Source organism: Mobula hypostoma, chromosome 4 (assembly GCF_963921235.1).
Source record: "Mobula hypostoma chromosome 4, sMobHyp1.1, whole genome shotgun sequence".
Classification (NCBI taxonomy): Eukaryota; Metazoa; Chordata; class Chondrichthyes; order Myliobatiformes; family Myliobatidae; genus Mobula; species Mobula hypostoma.
In genome coordinates, this window is record NC_086100.1 from 187,476,705 (window position 1) to 187,501,625 (window position 24,921).

The 24,921-nt window shown below is 41.2% G+C and overlaps 1 protein-coding gene across 3 annotated transcripts in view; it reads right to left on the minus strand.

Annotated features, from left to right (window-relative positions):
- atrn (attractin) overlaps positions 1-24,921 on the minus strand; it is a 415,178-nt gene that overhangs the window by 187,009 nt on the left and 203,248 nt on the right. For all 3 annotated transcript variants that reach the window (XM_063047121.1, XM_063047122.1, XM_063047124.1), the window contains exons 16-21: positions 24,521-24,740; positions 21,911-22,096; positions 11,662-11,883; positions 10,365-10,502; positions 6,660-6,753; positions 2,631-2,683 (exon numbers count right to left, since the gene is read on the minus strand). In XM_063047121.1, the coding sequence (XP_062903191.1) occupies positions 2,631-2,683; positions 6,660-6,753; positions 10,365-10,502; positions 11,662-11,883; positions 21,911-22,096; positions 24,521-24,740 (913 nt within the window). The remainder of the gene's footprint in view (positions 1-2,630; positions 2,684-6,659; positions 6,754-10,364; positions 10,503-11,661; positions 11,884-21,910; positions 22,097-24,520; positions 24,741-24,921) is intronic.

Consider the following 24,921-nt stretch of genomic DNA (forward strand, 5'->3'; position numbering starts at 1 on the left):
TATCATTGTTAGTCTTCTCTTTCATATTTGCAGTTTGTTGTCCCTTGCACATTGGTTGTTTCTCCATCCTGTGGGATGCGGTCTTTCATCAACTCTATTGTGTTGCTTAGATTTACTGTACATTTCCGCAACAGAACGAATTTCAGGGCTATGTATGGTGACATATGTGTACTTAGATAATAAATTTATTTTGTACTTTATTCTAGCATTCTTCTGTTACTTGCTTACAGGAAACTTGTTATTATTCTTTCTATCATATTTTCAACTTGATTTCAGGATGAGTCAATCTTCATTTTCTTTTACAAATTACACAAACCTTTAAGTTTCCTTTCTGCCCATCTGCCAGTGCTATTGTTCATTGTTCTTTTTGCCAATGTAAAAAAGCCCATCATAGACAGATTGATAGGGTCAGTACCTATATCACTTTTTAAATATCCAAAAGCAGGATTCTGAAACCAAAATGCTATTTTGTTACTTGCAAAATTCAGGCAGGAGGTACCATAATGTTCCGGCAAGGTCTGCTAGGATGGAAAACAGCTCTTCACTACAGAAGAACTCCATGCCATCACCCAAGTCTCATTACTTATAACGCACCAGGAGTGTTATATTGTTTATTTTTTGACTTGTGTCGTAAATGCACTTTATATCTAAATATCAATCCTACGGACTATATTTTATGATTTGCCAATTTATTGCAATATTACTTTATGCATTGTGTTTGAGTTATACATACTGTGTTGTGTACTTTGGTATACAAGAACGTTGTTTCATTTCCCAGTATACAAGTATACAGTTGAATAACACTCACAACACGCTGGAGGAACTCAGCAGGTCGGGCAGCATCCATGGAAATGATCAGTCGACGTTTCGGGCCGGAACCCTTCATCAGGACTGTAAGAGGGAAGGGGCAGAGGTCCTATAAAGAAGGTGGGGGAGGGTGGTAAGGAGAAGGCTGGTAGGTTCTAGGTGAAAAACCATTAAGGGGAAAGATAAAGTGGTGGGGGAGGGGAAGCAGGGAGGTGACAGGCAGGAAAGGTGAAGAAGGAATAGGGGAGAACACAATGGGTAGTAGAAGGAGGCAGGACCATGAGGGAGGTGACAGGCAGCTGGGGGAGGGGGCAGAATGAAATAGGGATAGGGGAAGGGAGAGGGAGGGAATTGCCGGAAGTTGGAGAATTCAATGTTCATACCAAGGAGCCGGAGACTATCTAGACGGTATATGAGGTGCTGCTCCTCCAACCTGAGTTTAGCCTCATCATGGCAGTAGAGGAGGCTGTGTGTGGACATATCCAACTAGGAATGTGAAGCAGAGTTGAAGTGGGTGGCAACCAGGAGATCCTGACTGTTGTGGCAGACGGAGCGGAGGTGCTTGACAAAGCGGTCCCCCAATCTGTTTCGGGTCTCACCGATGTAGAGGAGTCCACACCGGGAGCACCGGATGCAATAGATGACCCCAACAGACTCACAAGTCAAGTGTTGCCTCACTTGGAAGGACTGTTTGGGGCCCTGGATGGTGGCAAGAGAGGAGGTATAGGGACAGGTGTAGCACTTACACTTACAGGGATAAGTGCCGGGTGGGAGATCTGTGGGGAGGGACGTGTGGATCAGGGAGTCGTGGAGGGACCGATCCCTGCAGAAAGCGGAGAGGGGTGGTGAGGGAAAGATGTGCTTAGTGGTGGGGTCCTGTTGAAGGTGGCGGAAGTTGCGGAGGATAATGTGCTGGATCCAGAGGCTGGTGGGGTGGTAGGTGAGGACAAGGGGAACTCAATCCCTGTTGTGGTGGTGGGAGGATGGAGTGAGGGCCGAAGTGCGGGAAATGGAGGAGATGCGGGTGAGGGCAACATTGATGATGGCAGAAGGGAAACCACCATCCTTAAAGAAAGAGGACATTTGAGATGTCCTGGAACGGAAATCCTCATCCTGGGAGCAGATGTGGCGGAGATGGAGCAACTGGGAATAGGGAATGGCATTTTTGCACGTGGCAGGGTGGGAAGAGGTATAGTCGAGGTAGTTATGACAGTCAGTGGGCTTGTAGAAGATGTCAGTGGACAGTCTGTCTCAAGAGATGGAGACCGAAAGATCGAGAAAGGGGAGAGAAGTATCCGAGATAGACCAAGTGAATTTGAGGGCTGGGTGGAAGTTTGAAATGAAGTCGATGAAATTGACAAGCTCAGTATGGGTGCAGGAAGCAGCACCAATGTATCAATGATGCCCTCACCAGCATCTTCTTTATCTTTCCCCTTACTGGTTTTTCACCTGGAACCTACCAGCCTTCTCCTTCCCACCCTCCCCCCACCTTCTTTATAGGGCCTCTGCCCCTTCCCTCTTCAGTCCTGACAAAGGGTTCCAGCCCGAAACGTTGACTGATCGTTTCCACAGATGCTGCCTGACCTGCTGAGTTCCTTCAGTGTGTTGTCAATGTTGCTCTGACCCCAGCACCTGCAGAGTATTTTGTGTTTACAGTTGAATAACAAACTTGAATTTAATTCTGCCTGATCAGCAAAAGGTTACTGTGCTATTAGTACAGAAAATAAAGATTTTTTTTCTCGCTAAATGGATCTTTCAAGTACTCTTGAATCTTTAAAAATGATTAAAATCAAAACAAATTCAAGATCCATTTATATACTCACAGTAACAAGTTCCTTTCAAAGGGTTTCCCTGGTATCGTGTTTCCACATCACATCTACAGAAACAAATTGATACAGTATAATTAACATCTTTGTGAATAGTCTTGTGTTTTGTTTTGTAATTACACACTATAATTGATACATCTACAAACATTTCACCCTCCAAAGATAAAATATATTGTGAAAATCACAGCAAAGGTTAAAATGGGGCACTAACAGAACAGAGTGCAAACAGAGTACAGCCTTTCCATGTGTAAACATGTAAATTTAATTGGTTACTAACACCTCAAATATGTATTATGATTGGTACTTAAATACGCAAATATGAATTTAGAAGTGCACAACTTTTCTATTGGATCAATATTTGTATACAACTGGGAAATTTCTGTATAAAAATGTAATTTCTTCATTTAATCCTCAGAACAGCTTGTTGACGGGCCATGCTGTTCTCCTTATACACAAGTAAATAAAGTGTGATTGGAGGGACAAGTGCAAGTTGTCAGGGTCTGCTTTATTGGCAATGAAAATATCCATGTCTACAACTTAAAGGATATGGAGTGCCAGGTCTGTGGGAACGAAGAGCAGAAGTGCAACACAGATTATTGAAGTTTGGAAACTACATTATGACAAGAGGGAACTTAAATCAGAAAGCAGAGGAATGATTGGATGGGGTTTTGGAGTTTTGGAGCAGCAGTGGAAATGGGGCTAAATTTATTCAACAAGGGGACAAGGACACTGGACAAAATCATCTGAACATTTGAAATGAAAACAGAAACAGGCCTGTCACATACAAAAGAGAATCTGCAAATGCTGTAAACCTTGAGCAATACACACAAAATGCTAGAAAAACGCAGCACATCTGGCAGCATCTATGGAGAGGAATAAACAGTCAATGCTTCGGTCTGCGACCCTTTAAAAGGACTGCAGAGGGAGGGGGAAGAAGCCACAAGAAGAAAGAGGGGAGGAGAAAGAGTACAATATGGCAGGTGGTAGGTGAGAGCAGATGGGGGGGGCGGGGGAAGGTGTTTGGGTGGAAAAAGTGAGAAGTTAAGAGGTGATAGGTGGAAGAGGTAAACGGCTGTAGAAGGAACCTGATAGGAGAGGACAGTAGACTATGAAAGAAATGGAAGGAGGAGAGGAATCAGAGGGAGGAGACAGGCAGATGAGGAGCCAGAAGGGGGGAGAGGGCAACCAGAATTGGGAATGGAAAATGAGAGAAAGGAGAGGTGAGGAAATTAGCAGAAATTAGAGAAATCAATGTTTATGCCATTTAGAGAAATCAATGTTTACACCATTAGGCTGGACAGAATAAGGGATGTGCTTGTTGCTCCTCCGACCTGAATATGGCCACATCGTGGCAGTAGAGGAGGCCATGGGCAGACATTTCAGAATGGGAATGGGAAGTTGAACTGAATGAGTGGCCACTAGCAGATCCCACGTCTTGCTGCAGACAGAGGAAATGTGCCCAATGAAGCAGTTGCTCAATCTACACCCATGTAGATTAGGACTGAGTTATGAGGCAGAGGAACCTGCGATGAATAATAATGGCAGAACAGTATGTGATTAAGGTTGAGTTGTCTACTCTCAACTTCCCTTATTAAAAGCAAGAAAGAAGCTGGAGTAACTCAGCAGGTCAGGCAGCATCTGGAATGGGATAGGGGCAGTCAGCATTTCAGAATGGAGCCTGTCATTTGGACTTCATGCTCCAGATTCTCACCAGCAGTTTCTAATGTTGCTAAGTTCGCAGAGCCCTCAGCATTGTCAAGGACCCTTTCCATTTGTCCCATGATCTCTTTGACCTCCTACCATCAGGCAGAAAGTACCACAATAAGAACAAGGTTTGTTAAGCTAGGTAACAACTCCTTTCCTCAGGTTGTGAGACTTCTGAACACCCTGTTACTACTTAATACACATTATTTATGACAACACCAGTATCATTCTCTTGCTGTACGTTTAAATATACGTTGTATATGCACTTTATCTCAACTAGTGCATCTACAGAATTATTTTTTTATCTGTTAATATTATTTTATGTGCTATATGTTATATACTGTATGTACTGTGGTTTGCACCTTGGTCCCACATGAACATTGTTTCATTTAGCTGTATCCATGTGTATGGTTGAATGATAATAAACTTGAACTTCAATTGAAAATGCTAGGCAATGTTCACAGTTTATTATCACTGACATATTTTATGTCATGCAATTTGTTGTTTTGCAGCAGCAGTAAGTGTAATACATAAAATATACCTCAAATTACAGTAAGAAATATATATATTTTAAAATTATACTACTGCAAAAAGAGAGCAAAATTGCTAGCTACTTAGAAATCCGATGGCAGAGGGGATGATGATGTTCCTGATATGTTGAATGTGTGTCTTCATGCTCCTGTACCTCCTCTCTGATGGTAGTAATGAAAAGAGGGCACATACTGGATAGTAGGGGTCTTTAATGATAGATGTCACCTTTTTGAGGCATCACCTTTTGAAGATGTCCTCAATGGTGGGGAGGTTAGTGCCCATGATGGAGGTGGCTGAGTTTACAATCCTCACCAGCACAGTCAGGAAATGTACACTAACAGATTAAAGGCTGTTAATTTATAAAGGAAAATGATCTGGCCAAAGTGTGGATCATGGAATAAAACAGCACATGACTTCAGGTAATACAAAGGGCCAGAACTAATAATTGGCAGGTACAACTTCAAATTCCACCACGGCAGTTGGTGATAGTTGAATTCTGTGAATAATATCAGGTAAATATGGGTTAATTTAGGCTACTTAGGACTGAAAAGAGAAATTACTTCATAAAGAGGATGATGAATATCTTGAATCCTCAACTTTGAAGACTTAGTCATTATGTTTGTTGGAAGGAGAAGTAAACAGATTTTTCGATTATTAAGGGAATCAAGAGATATGATGAGAATGAAGGAACGTAGTAATGAGATCGAAGATCAGTAATGGTTTTTCTGAATGGCAGAGCATGCTCTTTTCCTCTTCTATTGCTTATTGTGTTCCTGGGTAAGTAAAGGATTGGCCATTTTTTATCATATCAGATCCAGCTTCTTTGTAACACTCCCTCACAATGTAAATGAGACAAACACATTATTATTCTATAAAAGCATGCCATCAAGGACATATATAGAGAAAGGTGCTGGAAAAGGCCAGCAACATCATGAAGGATCCCACCCACTCTGTTTATGGACTGTTTGTCCAACTCTCGTCACGGAGGAGGCTACGCCGCATTCGTGCCAGGACCACTGGACTCAGAAACAGTTACTTCTCCCAAGTCATCAGGCTGATCAGCACCTCCACCCATTAACCCAGCAGACCACCCCCCACCACTCACATCACTTCATGAACATACAATCAGCCTATGAATATAAGCTAATCTTACGTACACAAGGGCAACTCAACGGTTACTTGTACAACAAACAACCTTGAATCTTGAAATAACTTGGAAGAGATACTCAAAGTGAAGCTCTTACTTCTGTGAAGTTCATCATCACTGAAGTTTTACTGTGATACTGCAGAGAACAGTCAGCTGGGATCTAAGAGCTAGTTTTGACACTGATGGGAAAATTAATATCTCCAACTCTGCATCTCTTCTCCTAAGGGTTTCAGCAATGTGCCTTAAGAAACTTTTTCCAAGTCGGCATTCTTCATGGGCAAGGATACACAGAGAGAAAATGTTCAACTTAAAACTCAATCAGAATCTCTCTCAGTTTGCTCGTATTTCTATACCTGGATACTTTTGATACAAAATGAATAACAGATGTTGGGTGAGAAGACAGAAACAGCATTTTAAACCATGGTAAGAAATGGACTTCACTCTATCTCAAAACAACAGATGTCTATAATTTATGGAGGGTTCTTGTTAAACTGCTCTCCAAACACTCTATTTGATTGCATTAGCTTGCTCATTAATTGAAAATGTCATGGTCACAAAGTGAACTGAATTATAGGAAATTTTACTGCAGTCATAAACCTCCAGCAAAAGCAGCATGGTCATAAAAAGTACTGAATGTAACTTACAGCTGACACTTGTCCCCTTTGATTCCTTTAGTCGTGCAGAAGCATTTTCCTGTCTTGGTATCACAGATGGATGCGTGTCCATTGCACTTGCAGGCTTGAGAAGTGTAAAAAAAATCATTGATATATTAACTTGGCATGTCCCAATCAAGCCTAAACAGAGAGTTGTGGACACGGCTCGGCACATCACAGAAACCAGCCTGAATTCCTCCAGTATTTTGTCTGTGTCACTCCCCTCCTGGGACTCTACCTATACTTCTTGCAGCCTTAATAAACAGTCAGCATAATCAGAGACCCCACCCACCCTAGACATCCTCTCTTCTCACCCCTCCCATCAGACAAAAATACGAAAGCCTAAAACTACATTCCACCAGGCTCAAGGACACCATCCATCCCACTGTCATAAGACCATTAAATGGTTCTCTAGTACATAAGATTGACTCTTGACTTCAAAATCTACCACACTATGATCTTGCACTTTGTTGTTTACCTGCACAGTCTGTAGCTGTTACATTTTATTCTGCGTTATTATCGTTTTACCTTGTTCTACCTCAATGAATGTGCACTGTGTAATGACTCGATCTGTATGAGCAGTATGCAAAACAGGTTTTTCACTATATCTCAGTACAGTGACAATAATATACCAATTCCAATATTATGGAAAAAAAAATTTGAAAACATTCATAAAAGTTGCTGGTGAACATAGCAGGCCAGGCAGCATCTCTAGGAAGAGGTACAGTCGACGTTTCAGGCCAAGACCCTTTGTCAGGGCGAACTGAAAGAAGAGATAGTAAGAGATCTGAAAGTGGGAGGGAGGGGGGAGATCCAAAATGATAGGAGAAGACAGGAGGAGGAGGGATGGAGCCAAGAGCTGGACAATTGATTGGCAAAAGGGATACGGGAGGATCATGGGACGGGAGGCCTAGGGAGAAAGAAAGGGGGCGGGGGGAAGCCCAGAGGATGGGCAAGGAATATAGTGAGAGGGACAGAGGGAGAAAAAGGAGACTGAGAGAATATAAGGTGTTGTTTCTCCAACCTGAGTGTGGCTTCATCTTTACAGTAGAGGAGGCCGCAGATAGACATGTCAGAATGGGAATGGGATGTGGAGTTAAAATGTGTGGCCACTGGGAGATCCTGCTTTCTCTGGTGGACAGAGCGTAGGTGTTCAGCAAAGCGGTCTCCCAGTCTGCATCGGGTTTCGCCAATATATAGAAGGCCACATCGGGAGCACCGGATGCAGTATATCACCCCAGCTGACTCACAAGTGAAGTGTCACCTCACCTGGAAGGACTGTCTGGGGCCCTGAATGGTAGTGAGGGAGGAAATGTAAGGACATGTGCAGCACTTGTTCCCCTTACAAGGATTAGTATAAGTACCAGGAGGGAGATCGGTGGAGAGGGATGGGGGGGAACGAATGGACAAAGGAGTCGCGTAGGGAGCAATCCCTGGATCTCCCCCTCCCCCTTCCACTTTCAAATCTCTTACTAGCTCTTCTTTCAGTTAGTCCTGACGAAGGGTCTTGGCCCGAAACATCGACTGTACCTCTTCCTAGAGATGCTGCCTGGCCTGCTGCGTTCACCAGCAACTTTTATGTGTGTTGCTTGAAATTCCAGCATCTGCAGATTTCCTCGTATTTGAAAACATTACCTATTTGCTTTCTTATGAAAACTCTCAGACCATAAAAAAAAGTGAAGCATATTTCTGATAACAGAGAAACCTGATTTATTTGTTGTCAATTGCTTGTCAGCTCTGCAGCCAATTGTTAATTAAAACCTGCTATTTACAGTGTCTTATCAAATGGTTCTGTAACACTTCATTCTGCATTCTGTCATTGTTTTCCCATGTACCAACTCAATGCACCATTGTAATGAAATGATCTATATGGATTGTATACAAGGCAAGCTTATCGCAGTACCTTGGTGCACGTGACAATAATAACCCACTTTACAAACTCGAGTGGGGAATATTTCAGCCTCCAAATTAGATTCTCAAAACCCTCTACCCACAGTCATACTGCAGCTTTATAGATGAAAAATGGCCACTGTTATTTTAGCAACTTGCCGTCGGCACATTCTGAACTGCAGGACATTTCCTTGTGGGTCTCATTTCCCAGATTTATATTCCTTTATTTATGTTCTTTTACCCTCTGCATAACTTCTATATTCCTTTCTTGACGTCCCCTATTAACCTATCAAATATTGAGGACATAGAAGCTCTAGTTAGGAAAGAAGGGTAGGCAGTGAATGCTCTGAATATCAGGGATGTAAGAATAGACTTAAGGAGATCAGGAAGGCAAAAAGAGAAACACAAAGTGATGAAGGAACTTAGCAGGTCATGCAGCATCTATGGAGAGGAATAAAGAGCTGCCATTTCAGGCTGAGACCTGATGAAAGGTTTTGACATGAAGCATCTACTGTTTATTCCCCTCCACAGGTACTGCCTGACTTGCTGCATTCCTCCAGCATTTTGTGTGTGCTACTCTGGATTTCCAGCATCTGAAGAATATCTTGTGTTTGTGGGCAAAAAAGAGAACATGAAGAATCCTTAGCAATAAGGTAAAGAACCTTAAATATTCTATGTATATTAAGGATAAAAAGATAACTCAGGAGAAAATAAGCCCTCTTAAAGATCAGTGTGGCCACCTGTGAGGGGAGTCATTGCAGTTACTTGTCACATGTATTTCTTTGGAGAAGCTAGCAAGTTCAGGAAATAAAACAGTGAGGTCCTGAAACATTGCAGCATTACAAATGAATTGATAGTGGTCTTGAAGTGCATAACGGAGTCATAGAGCTGTAACAGCATAGAAACAATCCTTCAGCCCAACTCACCCATACCGAACTAAGTTGCCTCTATGAGCCAGTCCCATTTGCAGGATATTGTGGGAAACAGGGAAGAAATTGTCAGACTCTCGCAGAGATATTTGTATTTTCCTTAGCCGTGGTTGGGTACCAGAAAGAGTGGTGGCTAATGTTGTGCCATTGTTTAAGGGCTGCATCGACAAGCAAAATATCTACAGGCCAGTGAGCCTGGGATCAATGGTGATGAAGTTATTGGAGGAGGTTCATTGTGACAGCAACTAAATGAATTTGGAATGGCATGGACCAATTAGGGATAATCAGCATGACTTTGTGGATGGGAAATCATGTCTCACCAAATAATACAGAAAGTGAATATAACTTAAGAAGGAAATACAAAAGGTCAGGCTTGCATCCAGAGAATTGAATTGAAGTGAAGAGAATTGAATTGAATGTTGGGTATATGTTACAAAATTCCAGAGGTGATAGTACAAGTGGGTACAATTACAATGTTTTAGTGACAGAATTTTCTTCCCGAGAGCCAAGGAGACCAAGTCATTAAATACATTTAAGGTAGACATACATTTAGAGTCAATGTTACAAGGATCAAACAGGGAAGTGGAGTTGAGGCCACAATCACTAAAGCCATAACTTTAGTGCGCAGCCCACTGTTAAGATTCAAGATTATTTTATACACAACAAAATGCTGGAGGAACTCAGCAGACCATGCAACATCTGTGGAAAAAAAGTAAACAGTTGATATTTCGGACCAAGACCCTTCATCAAGACCCAATCAGCAGCAGTCCTGATGGAGGGTCTGAACCTTGTCTTTGGATATATCGATCATACGAGGAATCAAAAACATTGATGAAGGAAGTAACTGAAAGAAACTAGACATTAAAATGGGACTTACACTGGCAACTCCCTCCATTCGTAGGGTCACCGTAGTAACCAGATATGCAAGTATCACAGTGGTTGCCAGTTGTTAGGTCTTCACACTTCTCACAGATGCTCTCATTTACACACTTGCTATGGCCATTACACTGACAAGCTGGAAGAAATATTTATTTTGAATCAATGGTACGAAAAATGACCAACACAAGTTCCTACTCCAATCCAAAATCTCCCATCCTTACCAGACTAGACAAACACAAATAAATAACTTATATGTTACCTACAATAATTCATTAACTATACACAGCTAGAAGCAGTAAACAGATTTTCTAAATCCAGTCCAGCCTCATAAAACAAGGACGTCCTTTTAGAACAGAGACGAGGAGGAATTTGCTTAGCCAGAGGGTGGTGAATCAGTGGAATTCTTTACCACAAATGGCTGTGGAGGCCAAGTCATTGGGCATATTTAAAGCAGAGGTTGATAGTCTCACGATTAGTAAGGGTGTCAACAGTTCTACTCCTACGTCTTATCATCTGTGGCAACCCAAACTGCTGCCCTTCCTTGATCTAGGTTAGGTTCTGCTCTGGACCCACCCACAGTTTGATTCTTAACTTTACTCTAAAATGGCTTTGCAAAGTAATTACATGATAAGGGCAGCTGCTCTCCACCCACTTCTCCCAAGACGTTACACGGACAATTCACAGCTGCAGTGCCTTGAAACCCTGCTAGCTTTCTGCCAGAGCTTAAACTGGGGAGGAAGTTTGTCTTCCAGCAGGGCAATGACCGCAAGTACACTACCAGAGCAACCATGGAGCTGCTTCAGATGAAGAAAATTGATGTCCTTGAGTGGCCCAGTCGAAGTCCTGACCTTAGCCCGATCAAACGTCTCTAGCAAGACCCCACAACTGCTGTCCACCACTGCGCCCCAACTAACCTGGCACAGCTTGAGTAATTTTGGAAGGAGGAATGAGCAGCCCTTACTCCATCACATTGTGTAAAGCTAATGGAAGCATACCCAAAAAGACCCTACCGGCTGTAGTAACTGTGAGAGGAGGTTCAACTAAGTTCTGAGAAAAGGGGATGAGCATTTTTGAACTGTTGAATTTTTAGTTTTTCCAGCTTTACAATTTTCCATTTTCCAGGCTCTACTGTGAAAAGGGCGTATGGTTCACAAATAAAAATTCTCAGTTAAAAAAAAGAAATTCCCGATTGTAATACTCATTTATGTGAACAAAGGGTTGCGGACTGAATACTTTTACAAAGCACTGTACATATGTCATTAATGCAACAATCTATGAATGAACAACATGCTGACCTGGACACTGGATAAAGGACCAGTTGTAGTTTGTTTCTGCAGGACACATGCTGACATTCAGAGTGGGTATATAGGGAGTGTTTACTGTGGAGATTTTCATTGGTCCACGATAAGATCCTTCTATACACTGTCCTTTTCCTGTATTGCTGGGGTCAGTACACCATCCACATCCAGGCTGCTCCAAACAATGACTGCACGTACGGTAACCAGAACAATTCTCAGCTGCAATAACAGAAAAGGTAGATCAAAAGCTTCAAAGGCATTCGAAAGAAAAATTAGTGGACAAAAATGAACATTTTGCTAAAAATGGCTTGGTATATAGATAGTTTCGATAATGGTGGGATTTAAGAGAAGTCCTAAAAATGGTGCAATTTCTTAAAGGTAATCTAAACCCTTTACAAGTTGCCCTTTGCTAAGCTTTCAGATTCATGCCTAATACCTGGTAATCTCTCTTCTGATGATGAACTAACTAGATTTTTTTGTGTACGACTCTTCTGTGAAGAAGTGCAAAGTTTTCAATACAACAAAGGTTATATGTACTGTATATCTTAAAAGTCTGAAATATTTTGTCAATAATATTGTGAAAATTGAGTTGTTTTTGGATGCCATAGGTTCACTCAGCCCACTGAGTCCACGCCAGCCAACAATGTGCGTACCTGGTCACTCCAAGTTCTAAAAACTGGTCCATCAGGTATTTGATCAATGGCCTTTGGGCAGAAACCATTTTTTAAAGCTTGATCATGTATCCACCACATATTAAAGGGCTAGATCTTCAATCTAACCTTATAGCAAGCTCACATACACTTGGTAGCCACTTTATTAGGTACAGGAGTGGAACCCATTTTGGACCATCCACTTCAAGGTTTGACATGTCGTGCGTTCAGAGATGCTCTTCTGCACACCTCTGTTGTAACATGTGGTTATTTGAATTACTGTTTCCTTCTTGTCAGCTTGAATCAGTCTGGCCATTCTCCTTTGTACTCTCTCATTAAAAAGGTGTTTTTGCTCATAGAATTGCCACTCACTGGATGCTTTTGTTTATTGCACCATTCTCTGTAAACTCTAGTTGTGCGTGATAATTCCAGATCACCAGTTCCTGAGATACTCAAACCACAGCATTCCTCAACAATCTTTCCACTGTCTATGTCACTTAGATCACCATTCTTCCCCATTCTGATGTTTGGTTTGGTTTGGTCTGGTCTTCTTCTAGTCATGTTTACTGGCAGATGGCAGACCAACATAAAGCCAACTACTGAACATCATTCAAGAACACCAAATACTTTTCTTCTTGAGTAGCTTCCATCACTGTCCCTTTCACATTCGTGTCACTAAAACCCCACATTGTACTATGAACATTAAAATCCCCTGACCTTTAGCTAACAAACTTCTAGCAATATATTTTAAGATTTAAATGAAATGAAGAAAAAACAGAAATGAAAAAAATTAACCCTTCTTTGAAATCTGATTATTTACCTTTCCTTGTAAAGCATCATTCATAACTTCTAGAATTAAAACTTGTCTCTAGATGTTTTTTCTGCAGCTTTTAATGTAATTTTAATTTTTACTGTCCTACTTTTAGTTTGTGCTGTACAATTTACCACATCTGCCATAAAACTGACAAACTTCAGTTTATCAACAATCAGTGAATCCTCTGTTATAAAATCATGCACTTTACACAGCGCCTTTAATCTATGGAGGTCATTGTGAGGGCTGCAGAATCAGCAAGACCAGGTGTCGCACTTGATGGCGGAGGGGAGTTACCACCAATACCAGCGTTCATGAACGACCTCACCCTTTTGGGTCCCAGCACAGAGGCAGTGGAAAATGTACTATCTACACTCGAGGAGCTAATGGATTGGGGAAGGATGTTCAAGACCAAGAAGTCAAGGAGCCTTGTTCTTAGGAGAGGAAAGCTAGTTGACTTTCATTTCACCCTTTGTGGAGAGGAGATTCCATCCATTCAGGACCAACCAGTTAAGAGCCTCGGGCGAAGGTACACAGAGGAGCTGAGAGACACCAAGAGGGTTCAAGAGACAGGAGAACAGATCAGCAGAGGTCTGATGTCCGTTGACAAGTGTGGCTTGCCTGGCAAATTGAAGTTGTGGTGCTCGCAGTACGGACTGATGTCACGGATAATGTGGCCACTAACTGTCTCTGAAGTGGCAATGTCCCACGTTGAGGCAATGGAACGGAAGATCAACAAGTATGTGAAGAAGTGGCTTGGAGTACCGAGCAGCCTCACCAACGTTGCAATCCACAGTAGCCAGACAAAGCTTACCATCCCAGTGCAATCCCTTGTTGAAGAGGTCAAGGTAGCCAAGGTAAGATCATCCTTGATGCTTCGAGACTCAAAAGACCCTGTCATCAAGAACACCCAGCCGGACGTGAGATCAGGCAGGAAGCGGTCAGCCCGTGTAGCAGTTGATGAGGCAGAGTCTAGATTGAAGCACAAGGAGACGGTTGGGGCTATCCAGCTAGGCCGCCAGGGACCTGGATGGACAACCCGCAACTGGTGGCAATCTTCTACAGGTAAGGAGCACCGTGAGCTTGTAACACAAGAAATACGAGAGGTAGAAGAGGAGAAGAGGTTAGCTAAAATGGCTGGCCTGGCCAAACAAGGGGCTTGGACCTGATGGGAAAGTGTTGAACAACAACATCTATCTTGGAATGTTCTGTGGCAGATGGAACCGCCCCGCATTTCTTTTCTATGCAGAGCAGCGTACGATCTGCTCCCAACACCTGCCAACCTCAGCACCTGGTATGAAGATAAGACAGACAGGTGTGCTGCCTGTGGCAAGAAGGGAACACTTCAACATATCTTGAGTGCATGCAGAGTCGATCTTTCCAGCGGCATGTACACTTGGAGACATAACAACATTCTCAAAGTTGTAACAGAAGCGGTTGAGCGGAGAGTACTGCAGCACAACTTATCTCATGTCCCATGTTGCACAGAACATCACATATAGTTTGTGAAAGAAGGTTCCAAGTCAAGGGTGTACAGCGCAGGCTCACGATTAACCATACTTTTCAGCCAATGATTGGTGTGTCAAGGCCGACCTGGACAGGAAAGGCAGTTTCTCAGAGCAAATAGCTTTCACCACATTGCGTCCAGATATAATCTTATGGTCTGACACCAGTACAGAAGTGGTTATTGGTGAACTCACAGTCCCCTGGGAAGACAACATCCATGAAGCCCATGAGCGCAAGTTAACCAAATATGCAGAATTAAGATCAGAATGCAGAGACAGAGGGTGGAAGGTCTCATGCTATCCATTTCAAGTAGGCTGCCGTGGGTTTATTGCGTTCACTTTCCAGAAGTGGCTGCGTGACCTTGGCTTCACCAGAAGAGAGATCAAGTCAACCAGCAGGACTGCAGCTGAGGCAGCAGAGAAAGGATCAGCATGAGTGTGGACCAAGTATGTCCAGAGGGGCAGATAGTCAGACAGTGTACACATATCTTGCAAACCCTTCAGTAGTTGCATAGACACCTAAACAGCAGACTATCTGTTGGATGGAAGTGACCAACAACTCTGATAGAGACAGATGCCAAGTTTTTAAGCTCACCAGTGGGAGGTGGTGCTTTAGCACTGCTGGCCCACCACCTCGAGAGAGTCTTGATCATAAGCGGGCCGAAACTCCTGAAGACAGGTGGCAGATCAACTGATGATCCCACTGGTGATAGCACAGGACAGTTAACATCTTAGTCCACATGTATTTTTTAACTCTATCTATATTCTGGATATTAATAGCTTCCATTGACACTGTACTTTCTTAAGAGCCTCTGCATATGACATGCCCTTTCTACCCGAACATGCTGCACTCCCACATTTTCCTTATACACAGGACAACATGCATAATTCCCCTCCACAACTGATACATTTTGGCCTTCTGCCTTCCCCACAATTACCATAATCATGTTCTCCAGCACATCTACAACACTGTTTTTTACCTCTACATACAGCTGCAACACGACCAAAGTTAATGCCAGAGTTACAATTATGCATCTATCGTGCAGAAGTAAAGACTCCAGATATATTTAGGGAAAAAATGCAGATTCCTAAATCCGAAATGAAAACAAAAATGTGAAAATTCAGCAGCTCAATCATGATTTGTAGAGGGACAATCGATTAACAGTTCCAAGGCTTCTATTTGAAGTTGGTTCTTTTGAAAGGCACGATCCTCCCAGAAGTGAAAGTAAAAATTATGATCAATATCATAATGAACAGTCCACAGAAAGTAAGAAGATGGGGTTGACGTGGTTCATAAAATGGTGCATGGTCAGTCATGAAGATTCCTGACCAAACAAATGGGTGCAGAGAAAGAGGAAGCAGAAAGAGAGCTAACTTCATATCAGGCTTAGAATACATTTAGATGGGGATGTAAAGGGATAAAGTTGAGGCCTCAGCTGAAGATTGATCACTTGGGACTAGAGAGGGAAAAATCAAAAAGAATCACAGAAAAAATATGGACTGGGAAGAGAAATGAAATCACAAGAACATGAAGATTCACAGCATCTACTGCTTGTTTCTCTGCTGTGTATTTCATATCCAACATAGTTCATTTTTCATCTTTCCTCCTCTGTTTTCATATCTCCTTTTATCTCCCAAATGACAGATTATCTGAAATAAACAAGCATTCACCATCCTTCATCAGATGGCCCCAACACCATTTACACCTTGATCTCTACTCTTTCACAGATACTCCTTGTTTTCTCCACTCTTTTCCCTTCTTAGCAATTTAAAACACATTTGATTTCTAATTTTTTTTTGGTTGCTCTGATTTTGTCAACCTGAAACACTAACTGTTTCTTTCTCCACAGAGGTTCCCTGGCTTGCTGGATATCTCCACAATAGAATTCAAAGATTTAAATATCTTTATCAGCCAGTATTTTCCATTATAGAATTGTGTAATATACTCCCAGATGGAAACTCTCACTCATTACTGTCTTATTACGGTCAATAGCTTTGAAATGAAGCCCAAAAGGGAAGTGAAACAGCTCAAACTTGATAGGCTTATTTGTCGGTGAACATATAACAATCCTTAGCTTTTGAAGCCTGGTATAATTGCAGGCTTCAGGGAGTTTGTATCTCAATAGAACAAAATCAATGGCAATCGGTGGTACAAGCTGTCTTCTTTATGGTTACCTGTTACCTGTATCTATCGACATACAAATATGTTAACATTAAATATTCAATCAATTACTTCTTGAAATCCACAACATCCACAGGCAGTTTTTTTTTCCATAATAACTCAATGATTAAAAGATCTTTCAAGCCAATTACTTAAAATCTTTTCACTCTTGTATTAAGTGGAAAAGGAAGAGCTTCATAGAAACATAGAAAACCTACAGCACAATACAGGCCCTTCGACCCACAGAGTTGTGCCGAACATGTCTCTAAATTCAAAATTACTAGGCTTACCTACAGGCCTCTATTTTACTAAGCTCCATGTACCTATCTAAAAGTCTCTTAATAGACTCTATCGTATCCGCCTCCACCACCGTTGCTGGCAGCCCATTCCACACACTCACCACTCTGAGTAAAAAACTTCCTTACCCCTTAATAACCTGTCAAAATTTTATCCATCAGATAATCCACCTTAGCAACCTACCATGTAACCAATCCAGGTTAGATGATACACCTACGTTAAGTACTGACAGTTTTCCCTGGCTCATATGCTTAAAATATTCTTATCATGTATCTATCAACTGCTTATATTTCCCAATTACTCATTTGAATTTCTAATATGCTTTCTGTCTCCATCAACAGATCTACATTTCAATTCCTGAACACCTCCATACAAAAACTTTAAAAAATATTAACATGCCTGCATTAGACCTCTAGATTCCTGTTAAATTTCGCCTCCAATCTATACCTGCCCTTTCACTCATTTGTTTCTCTTTTGTATATATTCAGTCTGATGCTGATTTTTTTTCTTCTGAAAGATATGTGAAATAAGAGCATAATTTTAAAACTAGAACTATGTTAATACATACCAAAATCAAATGCATGCAAACAGATAAAAATTGCAACTTTATCTCCAAAATTAGGCATTTTTGTTTGTGTTAGCTAAGCGAGCAAGACAGAGCTTTCTGCTCTGCATGGCATGTTCATTAAAGATCATCGTATTACTTCAATTATCGAAACAGATAAGATCTTATCTTAATTGAAGAACATCACGTCAATTACACACTGAGTCACCATGGTTAAGTTGTTCACCTGCCAAAGCAGGGCTAGCTGTTAAGTGCGCTACCAAGCAGTTTTCAAAAAACGTAATTAATACATTTATTTGGGTGTCTGATGGTTAGCAAATTTATTTTATGAAAACTGACTTCATTGCCTTCAAGAACTCATAACGTAGAGCATAATACTTAATGCTGCTATAATTTATTAATATAATTCAGCCTTCTGCCATCAAGCTGGCAATGAAGAAAATACATCAATCATATTAATCTGCGAGATATACAACAATGAATTAACTGAACCTACTTTCCACACTGACAACAGACCCATCTCTCCTGTTAAGTTATTTGACGTTCTGAAGGTTAGTCCTTCTGAGAATCTGGAATCACGGTTTAATGGACTGTTACTTGATTTGTGGTGTTATATATGTAGTTTCACTTTACAGTAGCTGGGAAGTATACCAGACTCCAATGTCAAAGTAACTACTGAAATAAAGCACACCAGGCTGTGAAAGATTGGTGTGATTTCAATTTTAGGTTGTTAACTTGACGGCAGCTAGTTTTATAATTAGTTTTAAAACACACCAAATCATTTAAAAGCTAATATGCATAGAGGAAATTAAAGAAATTATCAAAAGTAAAAAAAAAACTTACACGGGAGAGATTAATGGGACTGGAAGTCGATAAATCCCAAGGATCTGATGACCTGGGTTTTGAAGGAGGTGGCTTTAGATATAATGGAAGCCATCTTCCAAAACTCCAAAGGTTCCCATAGTTTGCAGAGTAGCAGATGTGAAATTAGAGTAAATATAACCCTATCATTAAAGAATGAAGGAAGGGAGAAGCAGCACCTACTGATTACTTAGTCTGACAATGGTGGTACTGAAAATACTGAAATCTATTATGAGCCAAAACCTACCTGGAAGTTGCAACACAAGTAGGTAAAGTAGTAAGGAAAGTGCACAGAATGTTTAGACTGCATTGGTTTGTGGTAGTATATAAGGGTCACATACAGCAATGGGATCTGAGTATGCTCATCATGGGAAGACAACATTCAGGTACAGCAAGCATGCAAGCATTAAGGAAAGCAGAGCTGATACTGGATTTCATCACATGAGGATTTGCACAAAAGCTGAGATTTTCTGATCCGGTTGCATCAGGGATGTTCAACTGGTCTCCCTCACAAGGAAAAGAGTTCAGCAAAGGTGTAATGCTGGGAGGTCATTGAAAGAGAGTAGACAGACAGTGTTAAATACTGGAAGAATGGAGAAGAATCAGATGTACAAAATGTAGATTGGGCTTTACCAGGTAGATACAGGTGTCCCCCGCTTTTCGAATGTTCGCTTTACGAAACCTCACTGTGACTAAAGACCTACATTAGTACCCCATTTTTGCTTTCAGAAGGTGTTTTCACTGTTACGAAAAAAAAATTCAGCGCATGATAAAAGGCAGTGCGCCCCAAGCAGCCACTCTCCCCCGGATTCTCACTGGCATTGCTTAAACACGAGCCTGTGAGCAGCCGCTTGCAAGATGAGTTCTATGGTATCAGAAAAGCCTGAAAGAGCTCGTAAGGGTGTTACACTCACGGTAAAACTAGACATAATTAAGCGTTTTGATCGTGGTGAACTAAGTAAGGACAACTTGAGTTTGGCTTGTGGAAGTTGACGAAGATGATGTTGAAGAGGTTTTGGCATCCCATCACCAAGAATTGACAGATGAAGAGCTGATGCAATTGGAAGAAAAAAGGATAACAATCGAAACCGAATGAGTAATGATAAAGTACAACTTTAATTTTGAAAGGGTACGTCGGTTTAAGGGATATTTGCAGGATGGTTTGAGTCCTTATTAAAGAACTGTGTGGTAGAAAAATACGCGAGGCTCAGCAGTCAAGCAAGCCTTCCACATCAGCCACAGCAGATGACGAACCTCTACCTTCGACATCGAGGCGGGCAGTCATAGGAGAAGATGAGCTGCCTGCTCTAATGGAAAGAGACGACGAGATGACACCCCAGTGTCCCACCACCCCAACCCCCAGGCCACGGACAGATACCGATTCGCGGAGAATGCAAAGGTAGCCAGGAGGCACACAGCACATCTTTAAGAAAAAAGCTGAAATAAACATGCTAATTAATTAGGTGCCGCCGACACGTAATTGTCGGCCCAGATCAGAGACGACGCAATCAGAAAACGGCACTGATCTGGGCCGACAATTACGGGTGGCACCTAATTAATTAGCATGTTTGTTTTGGCTTTTTTCTTAAATATGTGCTGTGTACCTCCCGGTTACCGCTGGACCCCTGCATTCTTCGTGGCAGTGTATCGCTCAGCGGCCTGGAGAGTGGGGGGGCCACTGCACCACGCAAACTCCGACGACTCAGTCTAGCACACCATCATCAGTGTGCTTGGCGCTGAACCAATTCCGGTAAGTGATACTACACTGTACATACATTATTTCTACTTTATATAGTCTGTGTATTTTTACGTTTTATTTGGTATGATTTGGCAGCTTCATAGCTTAAAGGTTACTGGAGAGCGCTTGCGCGTGTTTTTGCCAACAGCGCTTGCGTGAGATTTTCTGCCAACGACGCTTGCGTGAGATTTTCGCTCCGGAGAACAGTTCAGTAATGATTGTGGAAAAGTATTTCTACTTTATATAGGCTGTGTATTTATCATATCATTCTTGCTTTTACTATATGTTACTGTTATTTTAGGTTTTATGTGTTATTTGGCATGATTTGGTAGGTTATTTTTGGGTCTGCGAATGCTCACAAAATTTTCCCATATAAATAAATGGTAATTGCTTCTTCGCTTTACGACATTTCGGCTTATGAACCGTTTCATAGGAACGCTCTACCTTTGGGTGGCGGGGGAAACCTGTATACAGTTGGTTTTCTATCTGATATCCATATCCAGGGATCACAATATCAAAAGGAAGAATCACCCATTGAAGACTGAAGTGGGAAGAAGTTCCTTCATCCAGAGAATTATGAATTTTTGGAATTCTCTGCCTTTGGAGGCTGTGCAGGTTCATTCTCTGAGATCAATAGATTTTTAGATATTAAGGGAATCGAGTGGCACAGGAAGTGCCAGAGGTGAAAGAGCAGCCATGGTATGTATAGTACAGGCACAAGGGACGGAATAGCATTCTTTTACTTCAAATTCCTGTGTCTTACTTTCTTAACTTACAGGTCCTCATGGTCAAGTTATGACTGAAAATGGCAAAATCCTGGAATCCGATGTCCAACACCATTTGAGTTACTTGTCCACAAGTTCAAAACACAAATGTCTCCACCTCAAGAACAGATAGGGATAGGCAATAAATGCAGATCTTCTGAGGAAGCCCACAACCACTGCTGAATTTGAGACTAAAGATGCTGCTAATTCAATGGCTGATCAACAGTTTGTCAAATAATCACAGACTGGGCATCAAAAATACTGCAATTTACACCCCTCAGCTGAGAATGAAGAGTGAAGATATGGGACTGCTCTTTTTGCTCATCATTTTAGTAGCAGCTCTGAGACATTAAGCAAATAGGCTGTTGAACCTTCGTGGCCAAGGACTACAAAAATTAGTGATGCGTATTCACAGGAAGAATATTTACTTATGCAAGTTACTGTCAGGAAAATAGTACCAATTCCATTCTCATATCTGACTTCCAGCATTTACTGTATTTTCATTTTAGAATGCAAAATATAGAACATTACAGCAGAGAACAGGCCCTTTGGTTCACAACATTGTGCTGACCTTTTCACCTACTCCAAGAGCAATCTAGTCCTTCCCTCCCACATAGCCTTCCGTGTTTCTATCATCCCTGTGCCTACAAATGTTTCTTAAATGTCCCTAATGTGTCTGCCTCTACCACCAGACTGTTCCATGTACCCGTCACCGAGCCCTGACAACCCCCTCCTGTAAGTTCCTTCAATCACCTTAAACTTATACCCCTTTGACTTCCTTCAGTGCAAAAAGAGAAAGCAATGCTGTAGCTGGACATAGGTCAACAAATGATGTTTATACTGATAATTACGGTAGAAATCACAAACAATAATACAAGATTTTCTATTACTTACGTGAACAGTTGTTGGAAGTAGACCATTCCATGCATTGCCCAAAAGGAAAGGAAGCCACATACGCATTGGCATCAACACATTGCTTCATGTTACTGCACCACATACACTCCGTGTTCGAATTTGTACATTCAGTGCACCCTGTTCGCAATGCACATGGCGTACGACACTGAATGGCACTGTGGTTTGCTGCAAATTGAAGAAATCAAACCTTAGTTTCTGAAATATTTTAATTTCCTAAGTCTAAACATGGAATATCCTTTCCTTCAACCAAATGATGATCAGATGTAAACCTCACTTCCACTGCTGAAAAACTCATTGCAAAAAAAAATGAAAAAAAGTTAGATTTTTAAAAAATCATGACATAGGATTAGCATAGAAAGTGATGCTGTGGTAAAGTATCAGCCATGATCTTACTGAACAGCAGTGCAGGCACAGAGGCTTCAATTGCATGTTACTGCACCTCTTTCTTGTGTTCTTACATGTCATAAACACAAGAGATTCTGAGGATGCTGGAAGTCCAGTGTAACATACACAAAATGCTGGAGGAACTCGGCACGTCAGGCAGCATCTACAGAGGGAATAAATGGTTGACTCCTGATGAAGGGGCTTGCACCGAAATGTTGGCCATTTATCTCCCATAGATGATGCCCCAACTGTTGAGTTCCTCCAGCATTTATTTGTGTGTTACTATGGTATATTAAATGTTATTATCTTCTGAACCTAAGCTAGCGAGCTGAAATGACAACTTTTTCTCTTTCCCTCAAGGTTCTACTCTAATTGTTAATTACTCACAGGAGTATTTCAGATTTTCAACCCATAAAATTTTTCAGTTACCTTTTCTGACTCCCCCCCCCACTTCCTAGTACCACCATCCACCTCCACACTAACACAACTCCAAGCTGGGTCTGCCGTTTTCCCTAATATAAAGCAATGATCTATAAGTATCAAATTAATCCAAATTACATTGTACTTCAGTTGATTAGAATTGTTCATATTCCTAAAAAAAATACATAAATGTAGATTTTTTTCCCCTTAATGTTCACCCTTTATCTAGTTCTGATCTGGATCAATGGGAAAGCTGATAGCTATACCAAAATGTTGGTTACCTGATGTTTCCTGACAATTACTGCTGAATATAATGTTGGTGTCTTGATATTGCACAATGACTATTGACCAAAATGGTGCTGTCTTGATATTGTACATGACTATTAACCAAAATGTTGGTGTCTTGATGTGGCACAATGACTACATTCTACCACGTGACTTCCTAAAGATATCTTTCTATTAAAAATATCGAAAGACCCTTGGAGCTAGGTAATAATAAATTCATTAATCTTGCTTTCACCCTAATGATACAACTCAATAAGACTTTAATTAATTTCAGAGTTCCACTTACCTTCAAATTCATTCCAAGTGTTAACAAGTTAATAACAATGATTAAAATCTTTGGGTATCATTATGAACCTATGATCATCCAATATGTTTCCCATCTCATATGAACAAATAAAGCTCTTGGGATTGGATTTACTTTACTTTTTCAGTACATCTTTTTGTTTAAAATATTGTGCTGATCCAGTTGGCATCCTTTTAAGATTGAAATACTCAATCTTCCAGTTATTCAGTCTCTACAAGACATTCAATGTTACACTTTGGCCAAATTGCAGGTCAGAATCACCAGGGTCAAGCACCAAAATTTCATGAATTATTTGAGAGAATAATTATTAAGCACGGTTTTTTGCAATCGTCTACTAGCTTGAACATATGGATAATAACCATGTTGTTTGTCCTGATCAATTTGCTAATTGTTTAGTGACCCAAAACCATTAAATTATTAAATTCTAATCCTGTAATGCTAAAGACAAGAGATCCTGCAGATGGCTTAAATCCAGAGAAACACGAAGTGCTGGAGGAACTCAGCATCCATGGAGAAAAATAGCGAACACTAGGCCTCAAGCCATGGGCTTGCCTGCTTGCAGCCACCACGAGAGATGCGTCAGAGCTGATGCACTACACTGGGGAAGGTGTGGCACGGCGTCCAGTTTGGAGTCAGTGTGCTACACCCACCCCCCAACCCCCGCAGTGTTTGCTCGGCAGAAGATAAGCTATACTGTGGTCGATTACAGATTTCGACTACAATCACAGACTCAGGGTCTGGACTTTTTTTTTTGCATGGTTGTATTTTACGGCCATCTTGTACATGCTTTGTGTGCTTTGTACTGTGTGACTGTTGATACTGTATTTTTCACCTTGGCCCTGGAGTAACACCGTCTCGCTTGGGTATTCATGTATGACTTAATGATAATTAAACTTGACTTGAATTTAATTGAATTGAATAATAAGTCAATGTCTTAGGCCAAGACTTGCTGAGTTTCTCCAGCATTTTTGTGTATTAATCTTGTAATTCTGCTGGCAAAGATTTCTCTATAGTGTTGTTGGGTAAGGAGTTCCATAATATAGGCCAAGCCACAATGCTGATATTTCCAATTCAGGATTATATGTAATATTTAACATGAATTTTATTCTTGTTCTTAATTACGGATTGCTGCAGATTATTTAGGGAATTCAGTAAACTGTTTAAGCACATACCTTACGATTTGCCAGAGTACTCACCTGGTCTTTCACACACACTTCCATTCACTAAATTGATGCAGGTAGCTGCTTTCAAACCAGCATAGTTTGGTTCTGCCAAGTAGCCACAAAACCCTGCGTCACTTGGCTCCTCGATCATCCATGCCAGTGATGTGTTCGTGAAGGGTGACATATCTTCCCAGCACCAGTAAGAAACATTTATTTTCCGTAATCCAACCCAAGGGGTTATTGGTGTTTTGCGCTGTAAAAAAAAAGTGTGATAATAAAAACAGATGCACGACTGTTAAAATGTGCAACATTTTCTGCAAATGGAATAGAAAAGATTTGAAATATAGTTTGTTCCTGAAGTCCGCACATTTATCTCCTCACAGTTGATTATCATTGTCTTCTTAAAGACAATTCGAAAGGGCAGTAAATGTATT